General features: G+C 39.1%; 1 protein-coding gene across 2 annotated transcripts in view; it reads left to right on the top strand.

Annotated features, from left to right (window-relative positions):
• LOC149813180 (uncharacterized) overlaps nucleotides 1-20,159 on the top strand; it is a 152,779-nt gene that overhangs the window by 36,622 nt on the left and 95,998 nt on the right. For both annotated transcript variants that reach the window (XM_089992187.1, XM_089992186.1), the window contains exons 2-5: nucleotides 6,378-6,588; nucleotides 6,667-6,727; nucleotides 6,813-8,322; nucleotides 8,450-8,481. In XM_089992187.1, the coding sequence (XP_089848313.1) occupies nucleotides 6,449-6,588; nucleotides 6,667-6,727; nucleotides 6,813-8,322; nucleotides 8,450-8,481 (1,743 nt within the window). In that variant the 5' untranslated portion in view covers nucleotides 6,378-6,448. The remainder of the gene's footprint in view (nucleotides 1-6,377; nucleotides 6,589-6,666; nucleotides 6,728-6,812; nucleotides 8,323-8,449; nucleotides 8,482-20,159) is intronic.

Genomic DNA, 20,159 nt, shown 5'->3' with positions numbered 1-20,159 from the left:
CAAAAATCTAAAGAAGAAATTGACTATTCTTTCCTATTTGACTTATTACCAAGAAATAAGTCTAAAAGTGATTTAATTTGTGATGACAATTCTTGTAAAAATGATGATTTGTCACATCAAAATATTGATTCTCGTAATGAGAATCCTAATAACATGTATGTGTATACTCGGCGTGAGGGCAATGAACATCAAAGTGTGCTTTCGATATATACTCTCAAAACATCTCTTTAGAAGATCAAGTCGAAGAAACCCAACTTAGGTGATCTTCTAGGAATAGTAGACCTTCTAAAAAATTTGTGTCATATGATTCATTTTCTTCAAATTATAGAACTTGTTTAATGATGATACATTCCTATCATGAGCCTTCTAATTTTAAAGAAGCTAAGCAACATCCACATTGGGTTGATAGTATGAGACTTGAATTAGAAGCACTCAATAAGGCTAACACTTGGACCATCGTAAGTCAACCATTCGGAAAAAGACCTGTCGGATATAGATGGGTGTATAAGGTCAAAACCCAGAGCGATGTGACATATGAAAGATACAAAGCTAGGTTAGTTGCTAAAGGATATGAATAAGAATATGAAATATATTATGAGAAAACCTTTGCCCCAGTTGCTAGGATGACCAGTGTAAGAACATTGATAGCTATAACATCTATTAAACAATGACCTATCCATCAACTAGATGTTAAAAATGTGTTTTTAAATGAGAATTTATGTGAAGAAGTATTTATGGATCCTCCGCCGGGTCTTGAGATTGATAAAGGAAAAATTCTTAAACTTTACAAAGCTCTTTATAGCCTCAAACAAGCTCCAAAAGCTTGGTATGATCTTTTTAGTAAAGTTGTTCTTGCTAATGGTTTTACCTCTTGTTATAATGATACTGCTCTATTTGTTAAGTATGCAGGAGACCACATAACTATCTTATTGTTATATGTTAATGACATGATCATTACTGGGAATGATAAAAAGGGCATTGAGCTTATTAAAAATATTCTCAAAAATAATTTTGATATGTCTGACCTTGGATTTCTAAGGTATTTTTTAGGGATTGAAGTTGCATATTCTCTTTGAGGGTATGTTCTGTCTCAGATGAAGCTTGCATCAGACATTATCGCTAAGTTTGTATTAACTGATGAAAATGTGAAAACTCTAAAAGTAGTCAACGCCAAGATGAGAGCCAATGATAGAACTCCTTTAGAAGATCCCACTCCTTATCGTCAGCTAATTGGATCACTAACATATTTGTCTATTACCAGGCTAGATATTACTCATGTTGTTCAAAGTGCAAGCCAATTTCAGAATGCTCCTACCTCTATTCACTCTCATGAGAATTATCATATACTTAAAGGAAACTATAACAAAATGACTATTCTTATCTTCCTCTTCAACTCCTAATTTAATTGCTTATACTAACTCTGATTGGGGGTAACCTCAATGATCATATTTCTACATCAGGTTATTGTGTTTTTCTTGGAGAATCACTAATCTCTTAGAGCTGTATTCCTTTCTTCTACAGAGGCGAGTACAAGGCGATGGCCACCACTACCACTGAACTTGTCTGGCTCAGAAGTTTGCTAAAAATATGGGCATCCTTTTCTCTACTCCTTCGAAGCTGTGCTGCGACAATAAGAGTGCTATTTACATTGCTAGCAACCACACCTTCCATAAACGAACAAAGCATATAGAGATGGATTGCCACTATGTTCGAGATGAATTTTTACAAGAGATCATTCAACTATCTTATGTTACTTTAGAGTATCAGCTAGCAGACTTCTTCACCAAAGCCTTGCCACCGCCTGGTTTCTACTTTCTCCTCAGCAAACTCTCGGTGATCTCACTGTGTCTGAGGGGGGTGTTAAAATATATTGTCATTATATATATATGTATATTGTAATACCCACTAGGGGTAAAATAGTCTTTTCACATGTATATACACATATCTAATAGGGATATGCTTTTTTCACTTTCTTTATTTTTATTTTCTTATTTTTCTTATTTTCTTTCTTTTTTATATTGTAAAGAGGGGTCCACCATAGAGTCGTTGGAGCCACTCCAATGGGATATAAATATGATCGTTGGAGGGGCTCCAACGACACTATGTGGAGCCCCTCTTTGGTTCCTTTTATGTATAAATAAGGGGCTTTGCCCCACTACTTTGTTAGCTTGTTTAAGCTTTTCTCAATAAGAGTTTACATATTTTTTAGCTCTCTCTCTCATATTGTGTATTAATCAATTGCCACTTTGTGGCTTGTTGTATTTTTGCCCATTAGTGGCCTATTGCTTGTTAGTTTGTGCATCTCTTAGTTACTTAGTGACATTATCTTTTCTCGTTAGTGTCTCATTACAAGTGTAACGCCCCAAAATTTTGAACTTGTAAAATTTTTAGAAGAACTTAAAAGAGACTGAAAATCTTCCTTTTTCAATGTTTTGACTTAGTGGATCAACGGAAACAACTTTCGAAAATAACAAGTAGGCAAACCTTGGGCGCATTACTGCAGACAAACTTACATCAACGAATCAACCATTAAAAACCATGTGTATAGAAAGAAACTTCAGTTTATACAAAAAGGGGATTTTTCGAGGAAACCCGTGTACAAAACATTAAGCCCAAAAGGGCATGTCTAGGATATGAAAATTAGAAGAAACAATGAGATCCCGAAGCCATCTTGCAATCACGCCATCATCTGTCACTCAACTCTAATCATCACTTATGCTCATGAAATGGGTCAGATTTGTGAAAACTGGTAGGTGCACAAGTATAGCATAAACAAGACAATGCTAAACAATGCTTGATTTCATACATGACTATATACATGATTTGCATACAAGATTCTATACGTGATAAGCAGTTTGAAATAAATGAAATGATCAGGATAACTTTGTTTCGATATTAACTGTCCTGAGGGTACGCACAGGAGAAATGTAGAAACAACTGAGTTTTTCTCAAGGGTCTATTATTCTTTGTATTTTGATAATCCGGAGAACTAGTTGAGTCCGCTCTTAAGTGGACGGTCGGTGATCGAGAGAGGATTCTTCAAAGGCATTTGTGACAAAGGATGCATCCAACTTCTGTAGAAGTCCAGGGGGTCTATCACCTAGGATAATATTCGATAGCCCCATCCCCTAACTCCGATGACTGATGACACCGAGTCGATTGCTACTGGAGGAGCGTAGTTGTTAACAACCTATCCATCAGAGTTTTTGTACCATCCCATCATCTCCGTTGATGGAACCAAGGAGGTAAATGGGTGCGTCAGGTTCTATTTTAACTGACGGCCCATTCTACATGCTCTGGTTTGTTGAACCCATTAGAGCATCTTTCCTGTGAAGGCGATTATCACTGTTTGTGTGATTACCACTTTTATATCATTGTGCTGTTTGCAGTTTACGAGATCGCCACAAATCTCTTATCCAATTATCGTAGTATCAACATACCGCGCATGTCTAGTGATACTGCTTACGATAAAATGGGGTGCAGATTTCTCAGAAAAAATTCTCGACCTTAGCCGTTTTCAATTTTTGCTTTTCAAAACTACGTATTCTTGAAAAAATACCAGATTTTTACAAGAAATCCATTTTTCTTTAAGGTAGTGTTGCATATGCGCAAAATCCACGTCTTTTGAAAAGGACAACCATGATACAGGGTTAGACAGAGTACGCAAACCACGTACCTTACGAATATGTATGTACAATACATATATCACATAACGCAAGCTTGTGCACATTAGAGCGTGGCGGCGATGCATAAAGCATGACCTGATGTGCGAAATCACACCTCAAGCGAAGTCAATGCGTAAGTAGTGTACGAGGTACGAAACCGTACCTCGGTCAAATAAATGTGTAAGCAATGCACGAGGTACGAAACCGTACCTCGGCCAAATAAATGCGTAAGCAATATACGAGGTACAAATTTTTACCTTAGCCAAATAAATGCGTAAGCAATGCACGAGGTACGAAATCGTACATCTGCCAAATAAATGCGTAAGCAGAAGCCTGTGCACGTAAAAGCGCAACGACAAAGTAAATGACAAAGGAAAAAGGAAATAGATTGCAAAACTGCATCCTTGAGATATAAGCGTGCGTATATATATATATATATAATTATGTTTATTTTCAAGTTTTAGCATTGTCCTTTCTTTGTTCTTCGTGCAACCTTTTCCTACCTTGGAGAATGTCGGTTTTGGGTGTAGGTGATAAGTGGCGCGTGCCTCAGTGCGCGTGTGGAGTCCGTTGCGCCGATGGGGTGCGCTAATTGGTTTGTCGTACTGCGAAAAAAAGAAGGAATCACGCGCTAGCATTGTGTTTGGGTTGCAAAGGGCGAAACCCGACCCAGGCCCAGGTTGCTAGGCTAAGCCAGGCCTCGAGTCGGTGTGCGCCGGGTGAGTGAGCCGGTTAGGCTCCAACCGAGCCGGACTTGGTTAGACCCCCAACCGAGCCGGGCTCAGTTCATCAAAAAGGAAAGCAGGGGTTGGGGTGGGCTTGGCTACCAGGCCAAGCCCGTCCCCAACTCGAAAAACACAGGGGGGTGGGTGTGGGCTCGGCTACTAGGCCGAGCCCGACCCCAACCCGGGAACAGAGAGAGAGAGAACAGGGAGCCCCTCCTCTGCTAAACGAGAGAGAGAGAGAGAGAGAGAGAGAGAGAGAGAGAGAGAGAGAGAGAGAGAGAGAGAGAGAGAGAGAGCAGGGAGGGGTGTCACCCCTCCCCTGCTAAACAAGAAGAGAGAGAGAGAGAGAGAGAGAGAGAGAGAGAGGGACGACACCCCTCCCCTGCGAAACAAGAAGAGAGCGAGCGAGAAGGGAGCCCTTCTCCTGCGAAACGAGAACTCAGAGAGGGAGAAAGCAGACTCACCTAAGGAGGGAGGGGTCTCTTTCCGGCGAGGGGAGCGTTGTCTTCGTCAAGGCAGTCGAAAAAAGGAAAAGGGAGAGAGAGAGAGAGAGAGAGAGAGAGAGAGACCCTTGCGTGCTTATATAGAAAAAACACGGGGGAAAGGTTTGGGTTTGGATCCGGATCCAACCCGGATTCAAATTTTTTTAAAGGCCGTGTTTTACAACAGGAACCACCTAAGGTGATCCCTGGAGGAATTAGCCCTAACCCACACACACTTCGTGCGTGCAAACGCTACATGTAGGAAAGAGTTCCTTAACCAAATCCCCAAAGGCAACATCCTCTGATCTGCTGGGACTGCTTAACCAAACAACTCTTTACGTCAATGCCACCACACACCGTCGTACTAATGAGGATATTGTTGCCTATCGCATGCTATGCTGCCACCGCACGTCACCGATCAAGCCAATGCATACCGCACATTCCTACACTCGATGCATTTTCACTCAGTAGAGCTCCTGAACATGCCCCATTCTGAAGGCTCAGTCCGGGACAATGGCATTGTTTTTGTATTTTTTGCTATTTCATTACTGATATGACCTAACAATTTGTACACAATTGTCAATTCTAGTTCTTCCCTTATCTTTTATACTTGAGGTATTGTGTATAATGTAAGTGTGTACTTGTTATTTGTGGCCCCCACTAATGTGGTTAACTCATGGCTCTTTAATACTTATCTACATGTACAGAGTATGAAAAACTTGGTTAAATAGTCAAACTGCATTTTAAAAATATGCCATAGATGCCACATCCATACATCTCATGATGGTTGGGTTGCTTCTTGTTAACAGTTTGTTAAATGGTACTGTACATTGACGTGATTATTACCAACAACAAACAACAACAATGAGTGTAGCTGACAAGAGACATCATATTCAAAAAATGAGTGTAGCTGAGATGCGTATGCTGAGATGGATGTGTGGAAATACAATAAAAGATAAGATTCGGAACAAGGAGATACGTAAGAAGGTAGGCGTTGCACCCATTGAAAATAAGATGAGAGAGAATCGTTTACGGTGGTTTGGACATATTCGGCGAAGGCCTAATGATGCTCCAGTTAGAAGGATAGAAAAATGGGAAAATATATTAGTTAAAAGAGGTCGGGGTAGGCCTAGGAAGACATGGATGGAGGTGATAGGAAAGGATATGAATGCTTTGAACCTCACCGAGGACATGGCATTGGATAAAAATGATTGGAGGAGAAGGATTCATGTAGAAGACCCAGAATGATCTTCTTTTTTGGTTCATATCGCCGACCCCAATTGTTTTGGGATGAAGGCGTAGTTGTTGTTGTATTATTACCATGTTTTGAAATTTAGAGAGAACAGTCAATGCTGAGATTATAATATGCTATGCAAGAGTTACCCATTAGGTCATACAAAATGTGCATATTTTAAATCATTTCTTCTTTGTCTGACACATTATAAAAAGGTTTTATTTGAAAATACTGTGACTTATGTATTTAAATTTTAAAATTCCTTTTGCAGGGTCAAATTCATTTTGATATATGGGGATTCCAGACCATTGTATACTATATGATTAGTAATTTCAGATATATATGGGTCTGGTGGTTCTTCATGACGTACCCTTGCAGCATATCTTGCACCACACTATCATTACTAGCAAAAAAAGTTACCAGACACGAAACCACCACTTGAGGTGGCCTCCTAATTTAAGAAGTCCTTCCAATAGAAAGCGGTAGCTACATAATGCTCATGGCTTTCTGACCTGTTCTTGATTTTCCCATGTTCCCCTTCTAATATTTAATTATTGCAGCAAAGTTCTAGGCAAAGTTGCTGATGTTGGTGTATCGAGACTTCTGGTATCTGCAAGCAGGGTATGAATATAAAATTCATTAGATAACAAGTTTTCTCTATCTCTTAGTTCAAATGAACATCGTGTTCTTGAATTACTATTAACAGGGAGATTCAAAAGATAATCTGGCAGATGCCCTCCTTGAAGGGGATGGAGAGGCCTTGTCCATGGGAAATGGGGAAGCATTGGAATTTAGTCATTATGATTTATCAGCAACAAATGTTGCTCCGGAAGAAGCTAAATCCAGTCTAGAAGCTGCAGAAAATGAGAGAGATCGGTTGATTGAAGAGCTGGCTTTTTCTGGGGCTAAGCAACAGGAATATGCTGTTTCTCTACGTCATAATCAAGAAGTAGCAGTTTCTGAACTTGAAGCTGCCAAATCTATGTTCAATCAGAAGCTCCAAGAATCACTGGATGAGAAGTTTGCAGTGGAGTCCAAATTGATTCTTGCAAAACAGGATGCTGTTGAACTTGCACTGCAAGTTGAGAAGTTGGCTGAGATTGCATTCCAGCAAGCTACCTCTCACATATTAGAGGATGCTCAGCTGAGAGTCTCAGCTGCTGAAACATCTGCTGCAGAAGCAGCATATCATATAGAGGAACAGATCAGAAATGCTACCCAGGCAGCGATATCATCTATCATCAAACAGTCAGAAGATACATTCAGCAAGGTCATCTCAGTAACAGAACAAGCCAGCCAGCAAGCAAAAAATGCCATGGTTGCACTCTCGGAGGAGTCTCATGTAGTAGATGAGATTGTGCCTCTCCAATCTCTTAATTTGCAACTACAGAACATTGTACGTGATCTAGAAAATCAGTTATTGATTAAGCAAAGTGAGGTTGAAAAACTGAAATCAGAATTAGGAATTGTTGAAGCAAAAGCTAGTGCAGCAGAGGTTCGTGCAAGTAATGCAGAGAAAGCCCTGATTGATCTTCAGGAGGCAACCAAGAGACTATCTTCACAGCTGCAGGAGGAAACCAAGACGATGCTGGAGAAATTTAAGCGTGAAGCAGCAGGAAGGGAAAAGGCAATCACCAAGGCTTTCAAGCTTGAGATGGAAAGTATTATGTCTGCTGTTGATGCAGCAAAAATGGCTATGCATATGAAAGATGAAGCCTACCTGCGAAGATGTGCAGCTCTTGAACGGTCTTTGAGGACATCTCAGACTGCTTTAAGTGTCTGGAGACAGAGGGCAGAATCTGCTGAATCACTATTACAGGAGGGAAGAACCCTTGATGGAGTTGAAGAAGTTGCTTTTATGGCTAATGGTGGAAGAGTAGATTTCTTGACTGATGATGATTCCGAAAAATGGAAATTACTCGCAGATGGTCCTCGAAGAGAGATTCCCGACTACATGGCTCGCAGAATTAGATCTATCTTGCCAAGATTTCCTCCTAGAAAAGTGAATGTTTCTGAAGAATTAACCGATTATCCAGCTTTGAGCTTGCCCAAGCCTGATGAAGTATGGTCCATTGTTCAAGAAAAGCCAAAGCAGGGTGATGTTCTTATCAAGCACGTTGCTGAGAAGGAAGCCATAGAGAAGCAACGCAAGGCACTAGAACGTGCTTTACAACGAAGAACAATTAAAAGACGACTCCCTGAAGAGACAAAATTAGGTCAGTTTTCTCATATTGCATTACCATTTTTTATAAAAGATGCTATTGTTTATCATAGTTCTTGCTTCTTGTTTGGCTTTCTTTTTAATGTAATTTTGTTAAGGGATATTCCTTTCATTTAATGCAGAGCCTGGAACTGGCACGGGACGTGAGATAGTGGTTAGTTTTCTTCTTAAATTATGCTAACACTTTGTAGGGGTTAAAAAAAAATTGAACAAGAGAATATAGATCTTCATTACATCATTGATACCTTTTTGTGGGATATCACTTAAAATAAGAGAGAATATAATTATTTCTTGTTATATGGTTGATTCTGGTGAATGCACTTCCAATCGATCCCTTGCAATATCTTTAGTTGTTTGATTCTTGTTCAAGAATATTTGAGAAGCACCGAACCCTAGAGAGAGAGAGAGAGAGAGAGAGAGAGAGAGAGAGAGAGAGAGAGAGAGAGAGAGAGACGACTGTTTAGAAAAAGAACTCGTAAATCATATTAGGGCTACTCTCTATGTTAAATAGAGAGATGCTAAAAAGGAGAAATTACATATACGTCCCTTATTAACTTAAAATTTCAAATAACCTCTAAAAACCTCTTACTCTCAACACTCCCCCTCAAGCTGGAGCATAGATATCAATCATGCTCAGTTTGTCACAACATTTTGAGAAATTTGGTCTAGCAAGAGGCTTTGTAAACATATTAGCAACTTGGTCCTCCGACTTTAGATATTTGGTAGAGATATAACCAGCTTGAACCATATCTCTTATATAGTGACAATCAACCTCAATGTGCTTTGTTCTCTCATGAAAGACAAAATTGTTTGCTATATATGTGGCAGCCTTGTTATCACGCATCATGGTCATAGGAGAGGAAACCTTCACTTGAAGGTCATGAAGAACAGTACGAACCCACATCAATTCAACAGCTGTTTGGGCCATAGCCCTATATTCGATTCTGCACTCGATCTAGAAACCACATTTTGCTTCTTACTTCTCCATGAAATCAGGTTGTCTCACAGAAACACACGGAATCCTGTGGTAGATTTTCTATCCACTATAGATCCTACATAGTCAGCATCAGAATAGGCCACTATCTCCAGATTACCACCTTTCCTGAACTATAACCCTTTTCCAGGAGAAGATTTTAAATACCTTAGAATCATTATAGCTGCATTCCAGTGTACCTCAGTTGGTTTGTCCATAAACTGGCTAACTTTGCTTACTGCTAAAGCAATATCTGGCCTTGTAACAGTTACATACAGTAGCTTCCCTACTAGTGAGCGATAGCTTTTGCTATCAACCGGTTTTGACCCTTCTTCAAACAATTGAACTTTATGGTCCATGAGAATATTTGCTCGTTTAGCTCCCAACATTCCCGTTTCCTTTAATAAGTCAAGAACATACTTCCATTGAGACAAAACCATCCCTTCACGGTTCCTGGCAACTTCTATACCCAGAAAGTATCTGAGTGAACCAAGGTCTTTTGTAACAAAGTGTTTTTGAAGATGAGCCTTAGTGGCTTCAATATTTTCCATATCGTCTCCTGTAAGAATGATGTCATCCACATATACCACCATAACAACTATACCTGAGTTAGTTTTCTTGATAAATAGAGTATGATTTGCCGCTGACCTATTAAAGCCAAAGCATGACATCACTTCAAACAACTTTTGAAACCATGCACGAGGACTCTGTTTCAAGGCATAAATCGCCTTTCTCAATCTACACACCTTCTGACACTCCCCCTCAACCTCGAAACTTGGAGGTTGTTGCATGTAAACGGTCTCAGATAGATCCCCATATAGAAATGCATTTTTCACATCTAATTGGCACAAGCTCCAACCATGCTGAACAACTACTGAGAGAACAAGACGAATGATACCCATCCGTGCAACAGGAGAAAAGGTTTCAAAGAAGTCAATACCATATGTCTGAGTATACCCTTTCGCTACTAATCTGGCCTTGTACCTTTCAATAGAACCATCAAATTTATACTTTATTGTATATACCCATTTACATCCAACAATGTCAGCATCTGCTGGGGAATCAACTAGATCCCATGTATGCTGAGATACTAAAACATCCATTTCTTCTTGCATAGCCAGCTTCCAGCGATTATCAAGCTCTGCCTGTTGATAGTTCAGAGGAATAGTTTCAACAGATAAGGCTGAAATAAAAGACTTCATCTGATTTCCAATTCTGGCATCGGAGACAAAATGAGATATGGGATATAAGGTACATTGTCGTGTCCCCTTTCGTAGAGAAATAGGCCTGTTATCATTATCATGAAGATCACTATTGTCAGTAGAACTTACCTCAGGAGAAGAAGAAGATGAAGGCTCTTGCGGAGGTGGAGCTCTACGCACATATACCAAAGGAGGATTATTAAATCTAGAAGAGGATGAAGTTTGGTTCGGTAATGAGGGCATAAATTCCAAAGGAAAAGGAGGTATAGGTAATGGAAAAGACTCAGCTGGATCAACCTGCAGCGGAGAACCGGTACTGGAGTAATATGGAGTGGATTCCAAGAAAGATACATCCGCACTGACATACTCTCGGCGAGAAATAGGATCATAACATCGATATCCCTTTTGATTTTTGGGATAACCTATAAATATGCATTTTGTAGCTTGAGCAGCTAATTTATCACGGTCAGAGACAAGTTTGTGTACAAAACAAACACATCCAAATATTTTTGGTGAGAAAGAAAAGAGTGGGGCATTAGGTTTTAGGATATGTAATGGAATTTGATCACCCACAGAAGACGAAGGCATGCAGTTGATCAGATAGCAAGCAGTTATAATCGCATCACCCCAGTATAACGCATGAACATTGGATTGAATCATAATGGTCCGGGCAACATCAAGCAGGTTTTGATGTTTTCGCTCAGCCACCCCATTTTGTTGAGATGAATAGGCACAAGAAGTTTGGGGTTGGATGCCATGATCTTGGTAAAATTGTAACAGACCTTTTGATTTAAACTCGAGAGCATTATCAGTGCGAACAATCTAATACTTGGAACTTCAGATCGTTCTTTTATTAAAAACACCCATGACAACTTAGAGAAATCATCAACAATAACAAGATAGTAAAGACACTGAGTCCTAGTAGGAATCTTACTAGGACCCCATACATCTGCATGAAGAAGTTCAAAACTTTATTACTAGACTGACTCTGACTCGAAGGGAACGAACTTCGATGATGCTTTCCCAACTGACATGCTTCACACTGAAATGATGTGGTGGAAGGAATTTGAGGAAAGACCGAAAGAAGCTTTGATAATGAAGGATGACCAAGACGACGATGCCACTGAACAGGACTGAATGAGTGTTCCACTGCAGCATGAACATTATCCATTGGATGATGTAGGTAGTAAACTCCATTTTCTTCATAGCCTCCACCAATCTTCTTCCCCGTCAGCAAATCCTGAAAATGACAACCCATCGGATCAAATATTACTCTACAGTTTTGTTCTCTTATAAGGCAACTAATAGAGTAAACTTTGAGGAAAGTTTGGAGCATGAAGAACATTTTGCAACTGTAATGAGGAGGATATATAAATATTTCCCTGACCAACAACCGGGGAGGAACTCCCATCGGCTAATGAGACTCCTCGATGAGCATTAATATCCTTTATATCTGAAAAAACAAGTGAATTTCCACACAAATGTCTGGATGCACCAGAGTCAATAATCCACTTACTGTCAGTTGGATGAAGATGATTTCCGGTTGAATAGGCAACACCAGCTATAGGAGGGGTGAAACTCAAAGGACGAAGAGCTATCAACTCATCATATTCAGCACGACTGAGGGTGATACTACGGTCACTTGCAGAGATATTATCCTGTACATTTGTTGCCTCGATAGTAGTAACATTTGCTTTAGGAGCATATGGCTTTGATGAAGAACTGGTTGGCCGACCATGCTTATCCCAACAACGATCTTCTAGATATCCAGATTTTCCACAGAATGTACATTGAAGCTTTCCTCTGCCTCCCATACCTCATCCACGACCTCGCCCTCTGAAATTCTGAAGATTTCCACGCCCATAACTAGAGGAGACAACTAGAGCAGATGACTGAGTCACAGGTTGAGATTGTGGAAGAGAGATCGCAAGTCTACTCAGACGATTATATGCATCAGCAAGAGTAGGTACATCTGATTTAGTCAGCATTTAAACTTTTGCAACAGAGAATTCTGAGGATAGACCTGTAAGAAACCGAGCAACCATAGTCTGTTCTTGATGATCCTTTTACTTCGAGCAACAAAGAGGCCTGTGAGCATTGAGTCTTTCAAACGCAGCCTTGACAGAGGCATAATACTGGGCCAAGGTCTGATCTCCCTGCTGTAAATTATATATCTCCTGTTCAACTTGCAGGACACGACTCACATTAGTCTCTTGTGAGTACATATCTCGAAGATTGTCCCACATCTGTTTGGCTGTATTATAGTAAATTAAACCATCTGCAATATGGGGTTCGACACTGTTCATGATCCATGACATAACTATGTCATTATCTTCATCCCAAGTAGCATATTTTCCCACTTTTCAGTAGGTTCGTCTTCCAACAAAATATGTTTTCTACGATGTCCAGATACCAACATCATAAAAGTTCTGGACCACCTGACATAGTTAGTTTCATTCAACCTTACAGAAGAACCGTGCGAGAAGGGATTGGCAAAAGCCTTATACTCCCCAATATGTTCAATTTTGGAATCACACTTCGAAGTTTCAGCCATACTGAAGATTTTATACTATTTCAGCTGCAAAAGAAACAAATACACTCACTTGAACAGAAAAATTTTGAATCACGCGTCAGCCAATATGTCAACCAGCAGCTGTACCCAACATGGATATTTTCCAACAAAGCAAGGAATCACGCCTGCTGCCCAACACAGAATTCCATGACAGTAGAAAACTTTCACAGAACCAGGGACATTTTTTCAACACAGCAGGAAATCACGCCTGCTGCCCAACACAGAATCACACGACAGCAGAAACACTTTCACATAACCAGGGACATTTTTTTTTTCAACACAGCACATAAACATGGATATTTTCCAACACAACAAGAAATCACGCATGCTGCCCAACACAGAATCCCACGTCAGCAGAATAACTTTCACATTAACAAGAAAAATTTTGTTTTCAACACAGCAGAGACTCACTGAACATGCTTCCACGATTTGAACACAACTGAACATGCTTCTTTCACAGCATAAAACAAAATCACAACATCTGAAATCATATTGACAGGTGATGTAAATCACGACAGCTGATGCTCCCAGAAAAATAAAGCACGACAACCACAAAGAGGAATCTCATTACTTCAGGGGACAAAAAAAAACCAGCAGCAGCACATCTCGAGCTCGATCACAAATAGCAGCATATGAAAAGAGATTTTCGCTGCACCCAAACCCCAAAATCACGGCAGCTATTTCAAAGAAGATTGGTGGAACTCGATGATGAAACTCGATGGTGGAAATCGAGGGCTCAAGGGTTACGACTGCCAGACTTGAAGGCACGAAGATTGGTGGAACTCGATGATGGAACTCGATGGTGGAAATCGATGGCTCAAGGGATACAACTGCCAGACTTGAAGGCACGCACCCACGATGGCTCTTAGATCTGATGAGAGATCTTACAAAAAAAAATTCTAATACACACCTGGTTCCAATATTTTTTTCTCGTTGGTGTAGCTCGATTGCAGATTGATCACGCTCCCGAGATCAGTGCTCTGATACCATGTTCAAGAATATTTGAGAAGCACCGAACCCTAGAGAGAGAGAGAGAGAGAGAGAGAGAGAGAGAGAGAGAGAGAGAGAGAGAGAGAGAGAGAGAGAGAGAGAGAGAGAGATGGCTGTTTAGAAAAAGAACTTGTAAATCATATTAGGGCTACTCTCTATGTTAAATAGAGAGATGCTAAAAAGGAGAAATTACATATACGTCCCTTATTAACTTAAAATTTCAAATAACCTCTAAAAACCTCTTACTCTCAACAATTCTGTTAAAACTTCTGTCTGCCTACAAAATTTGCATCCCTTGATGTGTTGCAAGGATAATACATATGTGTGTATTTTGTGTTGTTCAATGTATGTGATGAGAGAGGGAATGGTTAGTTGGAGGCCTTTGCAAGATAAGTCATTTCCATTAAAAGCATGTTATAGGCCATATGAATAGTGTAGAGAAATGAGTTCCTCCATAGATATTCACTTAAATCACCAAAAGTGGTCATTCAAAAGAGTTCCACCAAAATACCAACAAGAGCATACAAAGAACCACAAATGGGTTCACTCACAAACACCCACTAAAGGGCACAATAACAAGAGATGAAAAAATAATATTCTTTTCGATGTAAATCCATAGAAGAAAGATTACAAATGAGAGGGGGTTTCACCCCTATTTATACACAGCCAAAGGTCTCCCAAAAGAGAAGTGTAATGAAATGGTGGTCTTCAACAAATGCACAAATAACTCACAAACAAGTGTCTATTGGAGACACTACAATCATGACCCTTGAAAGGGTATAAAAGGAAGAACACTTGAAAAATAAATAATACTTTATTCATGAACAAAATGCTTAAGAAGCATAGTAATATACATTGAAGGGGTTCACCCCTATATATACAAAAAAGTGGGAGAGAGGAGAGCTCATTTTGAGCTCTCCAAAAGAGACGTTGGATTCCAACGTCTCTTAATATAGCTGTTGGACTACAGTCCAACAACATTTATTATTATAGCTGTTGGACTGTAGTCCAACAACATTTATTATAGCTGTTGGACTACAGTCCAACAGCTGTTTGCACAGTCAAGTTCCAACAGGAACTTGACTGGATCAAATATCTAGTTTCTATTGAACTAGATGCTAAAAAAGAAAATAAAGAAAAATAAAAAAATAAAAAAATAAAATAATAAAAGAAAATATAATAATATTAAATAATATATATATATATATATATATATATATATATATATATATATATATATATATTACAGATTACATTTTAACACTCCCTCTCAAACTTACGGTACAATGAGCGAAAGTTTGTCTAAGAGGAAGTGAAATCTGGGAGCAGCGAGAGGCTTGGTGAAGAAGTCTGCTAATTGATATTCTGATGTAACATATGGCAGATCAATGGTTCCATGTAAGTATTCCTCTCTGACATAGTGACAGTCCATCTCAATGTGTTTAGTGCGCTCATGGAATGTCCGGTTGCTTGCAATGTAGATCGCACTTTTGTTGTCACAGCACATCTTTGAAGCTTGCGTTGCTTTGGCTCCCATATCCGCTAGCAATCGTCTGAGCCAAACAACCTCCATAGTGGTAGTTGCCATGGCTCTGTATTCAGCTTCGGTGGAGGAAAGAGAGACTTTCTGCTGCTTCTTGCACCTCCACGAAATTAAGGTTTCACCTAGGAACACACAAAAACCAGTAGTTGAGTGTCTATTATTGGGATCACCTCCCCAGTCAGCATCAGTATATGCAATTAAATTTAATGAAGATGAAGCAGACAAGAAGAGTCCTCGTGAAAGAGAGGATTTTAAGTATCTAATAATACGCAAAATCGCTCCCATGTGCACGGAGGTGGGAGCATGCTGAAACTGACTGACTGTATGAACTGCATGAGTTATATCTGGCCTAGTAATGGAAAGATAAGAAAGTGCTCCAACAAGCTGTCTATAAGGAGTAGGATCATCAAGAAGTTCTCCATCATCAATTTTCATTTTAACATTGACAACTTCTGGAGTGTCTACTTTCTTATCATCTGTAATTCCAGACCTGGAAACGATATCAAGAGCAAATTTAGATTGAGATATCAAATACCCCCGAGGGGAATAAGCAACTTCAATGCCTAAAAAATATCTTAATAAACCTAAGTCAGTCATTTCAAAGTGAGTTTTAAGAAGAGATTTGATATTTGCAACTCCCTATTTGTCGCCTCCGGTGATGATCATATCGTCCACATAGAGAAGAAGAATAATGATGCCTGCATCAGATTTCTTAACAAACAAAGCAGTGTCAGTTAAACAAGGTTGAAAACCAATATCAAGCATAACATGACTAAATCGGTCATACCAGGCTTTGGAGCCTGTTTAAGACCATAAAGAGCTTTTTCTAGACGAAGAGCTTTACCCTTAGGGATACTAATACCAGGTGGGGCTTCCATGTATACTTCTTCAACGAGATTCCCATTCAGGAAAACATTTTTGACATCTAATTGAAAGATAGGCCATGTTCTAATGGAGGCCAAGGCTATTAAAGTTCTAACAGTGGTCATACGGGCCACAGGAGCAAATGTTTCTTCATAATCGATGCCATACTCTTGGGCATATTCTTTTGCTACTAAACGAGCCTTATATCTTTCCAGGGTCCCATCACTTTTGGTTTTGACTTTGTATACCCACCTACAACCTATAGGTTTCTTACCCGGAGGAATATCTTGTATCGTCCAAGTATTGGCCTTTTCTAGTGCATCCAATTCTATTTTCATGGCTTCTATCCATTCTATATGATTTTTTGCTTGAGAATAGGATGATGGTTCAACATATGATTGTATTAATGTAATAGCGGCCCTATACGTGGGTGAAAAAAATTCATAAGACACAAATTTTTCTGGAGGTTTAGAGATTCTAGACGTTCTTCTAGGTGAGACTTCAGAGTATTTTTGTAATGCACATGGAAGATTTTGCTCTCTACGTCTTGAATATTGTAGACTAACATCCCTATGGATTTGCTCTTCATTATCATCATTTTCAACAGCAATAGGACTTTGATCATTGTCAAGGTCACATCCAACATCACATTCATTGGATTTTGAAATTGGATCAATTAAAAACGAGTATTCAGTGACATCCTTGGATTTTTCAAATTCAAAGAAGCTTTCTTTTTTCAAAAAAGATACATTTCTTGACACATATAATTTGTCATTTTGAAAATCGAAACACCTGTAGCCTTTTTGATTATCAGCATATCCTAAAAAGGCACATGGGATTGCACGAGGAGAGAGTTTGTCATTTCTGTTGGTGAAAACAAAACATTTGCATCCAAAGACTCTTAATCTAGAATAATCTGGAGTTAAGTTAAAAAGCTTTTCTATTGGAGTTGTATTCTTTAATGAGGAAGATGGCATCCTATTAATGAGGTAGGTGGCAGTTAGGACCGCTTCAGCCCAAAAACTTTTTGGAACTTGATTTGCAATTAGCAATGTCCTAGTAGTTTCCATAATGTGCCGATGTTTGCGTTCGGCTAGGCCATTCTGTTGTGGAGTGTGTGGACATGATCTTTGATGTGTAATACCATGTAAATTGAGATAGTGTTTGAATTCGTTGGACATAAATTCTCCCCCTGAATCAGTGCGAAAAATAGAAATATCATTTTGAAACTTATTTTTAACCATTTTATGAAATATTTGGAAGTTAGCAAAGACATCAAATTTATGTTTAAGAAAATAAATCCAAGTATGTCTAGAAAAGTCATCAACAAAAATGACATAATATGTATAACCACCTTTGGAAATTACTGGTGCGGGGCCCCAAACATCCGAATGTATTAACTCAAGTGGTCGTGAGGAAACAAAAGTTCTACTAAGAAATGGTAACCTTTTCATTTTGCCAAGAATGCAGCCTTTACAAGAAAAATTTTCAGAATTACAAAATTTTTCCAAACTTGGAAAATATTGAATTTTAGACATATGAGGATGGCCAAGCCTTTTGTGCCATAAATCCAATTCTAATTTCTGAATATTATAACAAAATGCATTCTTGGGTAATTCCAAAAAGTCCATGTAATAAAGTCCTCCTTCTCTATGGCCTTCCCCAATCAGCTTCCCTGACTGGCGATCCTGTACCCAACAACCATGAGAAGAGAAGGAGATATTACATCCATAATCAGATATTTGCGAGACAGATAAGAGATTCAAATTAAGTTTAGGGATATATCTAACTTTTGGGATAAAAAATCTTTTGGATTTTTGAAGATTTTCAAAACATCCTATTCCTTTTACTTCGAGAGATGTGTCATCGGCTGTAAAAACCTTTGACACACTTGAGTTATTTTTAAGACATTCGGATAGACTATTAACATTTGGGGTCATATGAAAAGAAGCACCAGAATCTAAAAGCCAAGGAAAGTTACCTGGACCGGAGAAAGATGCAACTGCCGCTCCAGTTGAGGCTTCGGTTGAGGAGGATACCCCTTTGAGAAGAGGTTGAAGGATTTCTATCAGTTGAGCCATAGACACAGGTGCATCTTGATCTTTTGACTCAGATTCAACAGATGCAACTCTTTTTTCTTCTCTTCTTTTTAACTTTGGACATTGAGGCCTATAGTGCCCCGGTTCATGACAATGATGACAAATAACTTTTCTTTTATCAAAGTCGCCGTTTTGCCTTCCAAAATGAGGCGGCTTGTAAGTACGAGTATGATTCCCCGGTCTAGATACAGCTAAAACGGAGTCATCATCAACTTTTGGAGTACTTTTTCTAAGTCTATTTTCCTCCATAGTGAGCTCTTCTATAGTATCAACAATAGAAGGAATTTTTCCACGATGTAAAAGGGCCGATTTGGTGGATTCAAACTCCGGCCTTAGACCATTCACAAATTGATAGAAATGTTCCATATCGAGTTGCTTTTGGCGAAGCGCGATGTCTTCGGCACAATGTCATTTGGGCTCAAGAAGAGCCAACTCTTCCCAAAGTTCGGACAACTCATTATAATATTCTCGAATAGTTTTATCTTTTTGAGTCATTGTCCGAACTTTATCTTGTAAATTGCATACATGTGCAATATCTTTAAGGGAATACATGTTTTTGAGGTATTTCGAAGCCTTATCGGCATGCTCAAACTTAGCTAGACTAGAGCATTTTTTAATGTCTATGCTATTGATGAGCCATGCCATAATTTTTGCATGCCCTATCCTCCATTCTTTCCATTTCTTTTCATAAGTGGCTAACGCCTTACTCTTCTCTTCTTCCGTTAGAGGAACCTCTTTATCACCCTCTTTCTTGGTAAGAGATAGTTTAGGTTCCAAATCGGAACCATCCACTATACCCCATAAACCTTTTCCCCAAATGTGGTGCTTCATAATCGAAGCCCACATTACATAGTTAGTATCATTTAGCTTCATAGGAATGATGGTGATCTTATCATTGTCATCCATCTTTTACAAGGGTAAGAGAGGAATAAATAGGAGGAGAGAGAGAGAAAAATAAAAAGAAAAGAAAAAGAGTAGACAAAAGAATAAGACGATACAAAACCATTTTTTTTTTGTAGCACAAGTTCGCCTTTCTTCAAACAAATCTTCTTGAGCCAAGAACAAGGTGATGAAACACCTTTTGTAAATGTGGCACGGAAATCGAGGCGGAAGCACTTCAAGATCTAAGGATTTCGTAGCTCTGATACCATGTAATGAAATGGTGGTCTTCAACAAATGCACAAATAACTCACAAACAAGTGTCTATTGGAGACACTATAAGCATGACCCTTGAAAGGGTATAAAAGGAAGAACACTTGAAAAATAAATAATACTTTATTCATGAACAAAATGCTTAAGAAGCATAGTAATATACATTGAAGGGGTTCACCCCTATATATACAAAAAAGTGGGAGAGAGGAGAGCTCATTTTGAGCTCTCCAAAAGAGACGTTGGATTCCAACGTCTTTTAATATAGCTGTTGGACTACAGTCCAACAACATTTATTATTATAGCTGTTGGACTGTAGTCCAACAGCATTTATTATAGCTGTTGGACTACAGTCCAACAGCTGTTTGCACAGTCAAGTTCCAACAGGAACTTGACTGGATCAAATATCTAGTTTCTATTGAAGTAGATGCTAAAAAAGA

The sequence above is a fragment of the Nuphar pumila genome, chromosome 16, assembly GCF_984573655.1.
Source record: "Nuphar pumila chromosome 16, dmNupPumi1.hap1.1, whole genome shotgun sequence".
Taxonomy (NCBI): domain Eukaryota; kingdom Viridiplantae; phylum Streptophyta; class Magnoliopsida; order Nymphaeales; family Nymphaeaceae; genus Nuphar; species Nuphar pumila.
Note: the sequence above shows the minus strand (reverse complement) of the source record. Positions and strands in the feature narration are given on the sequence as shown.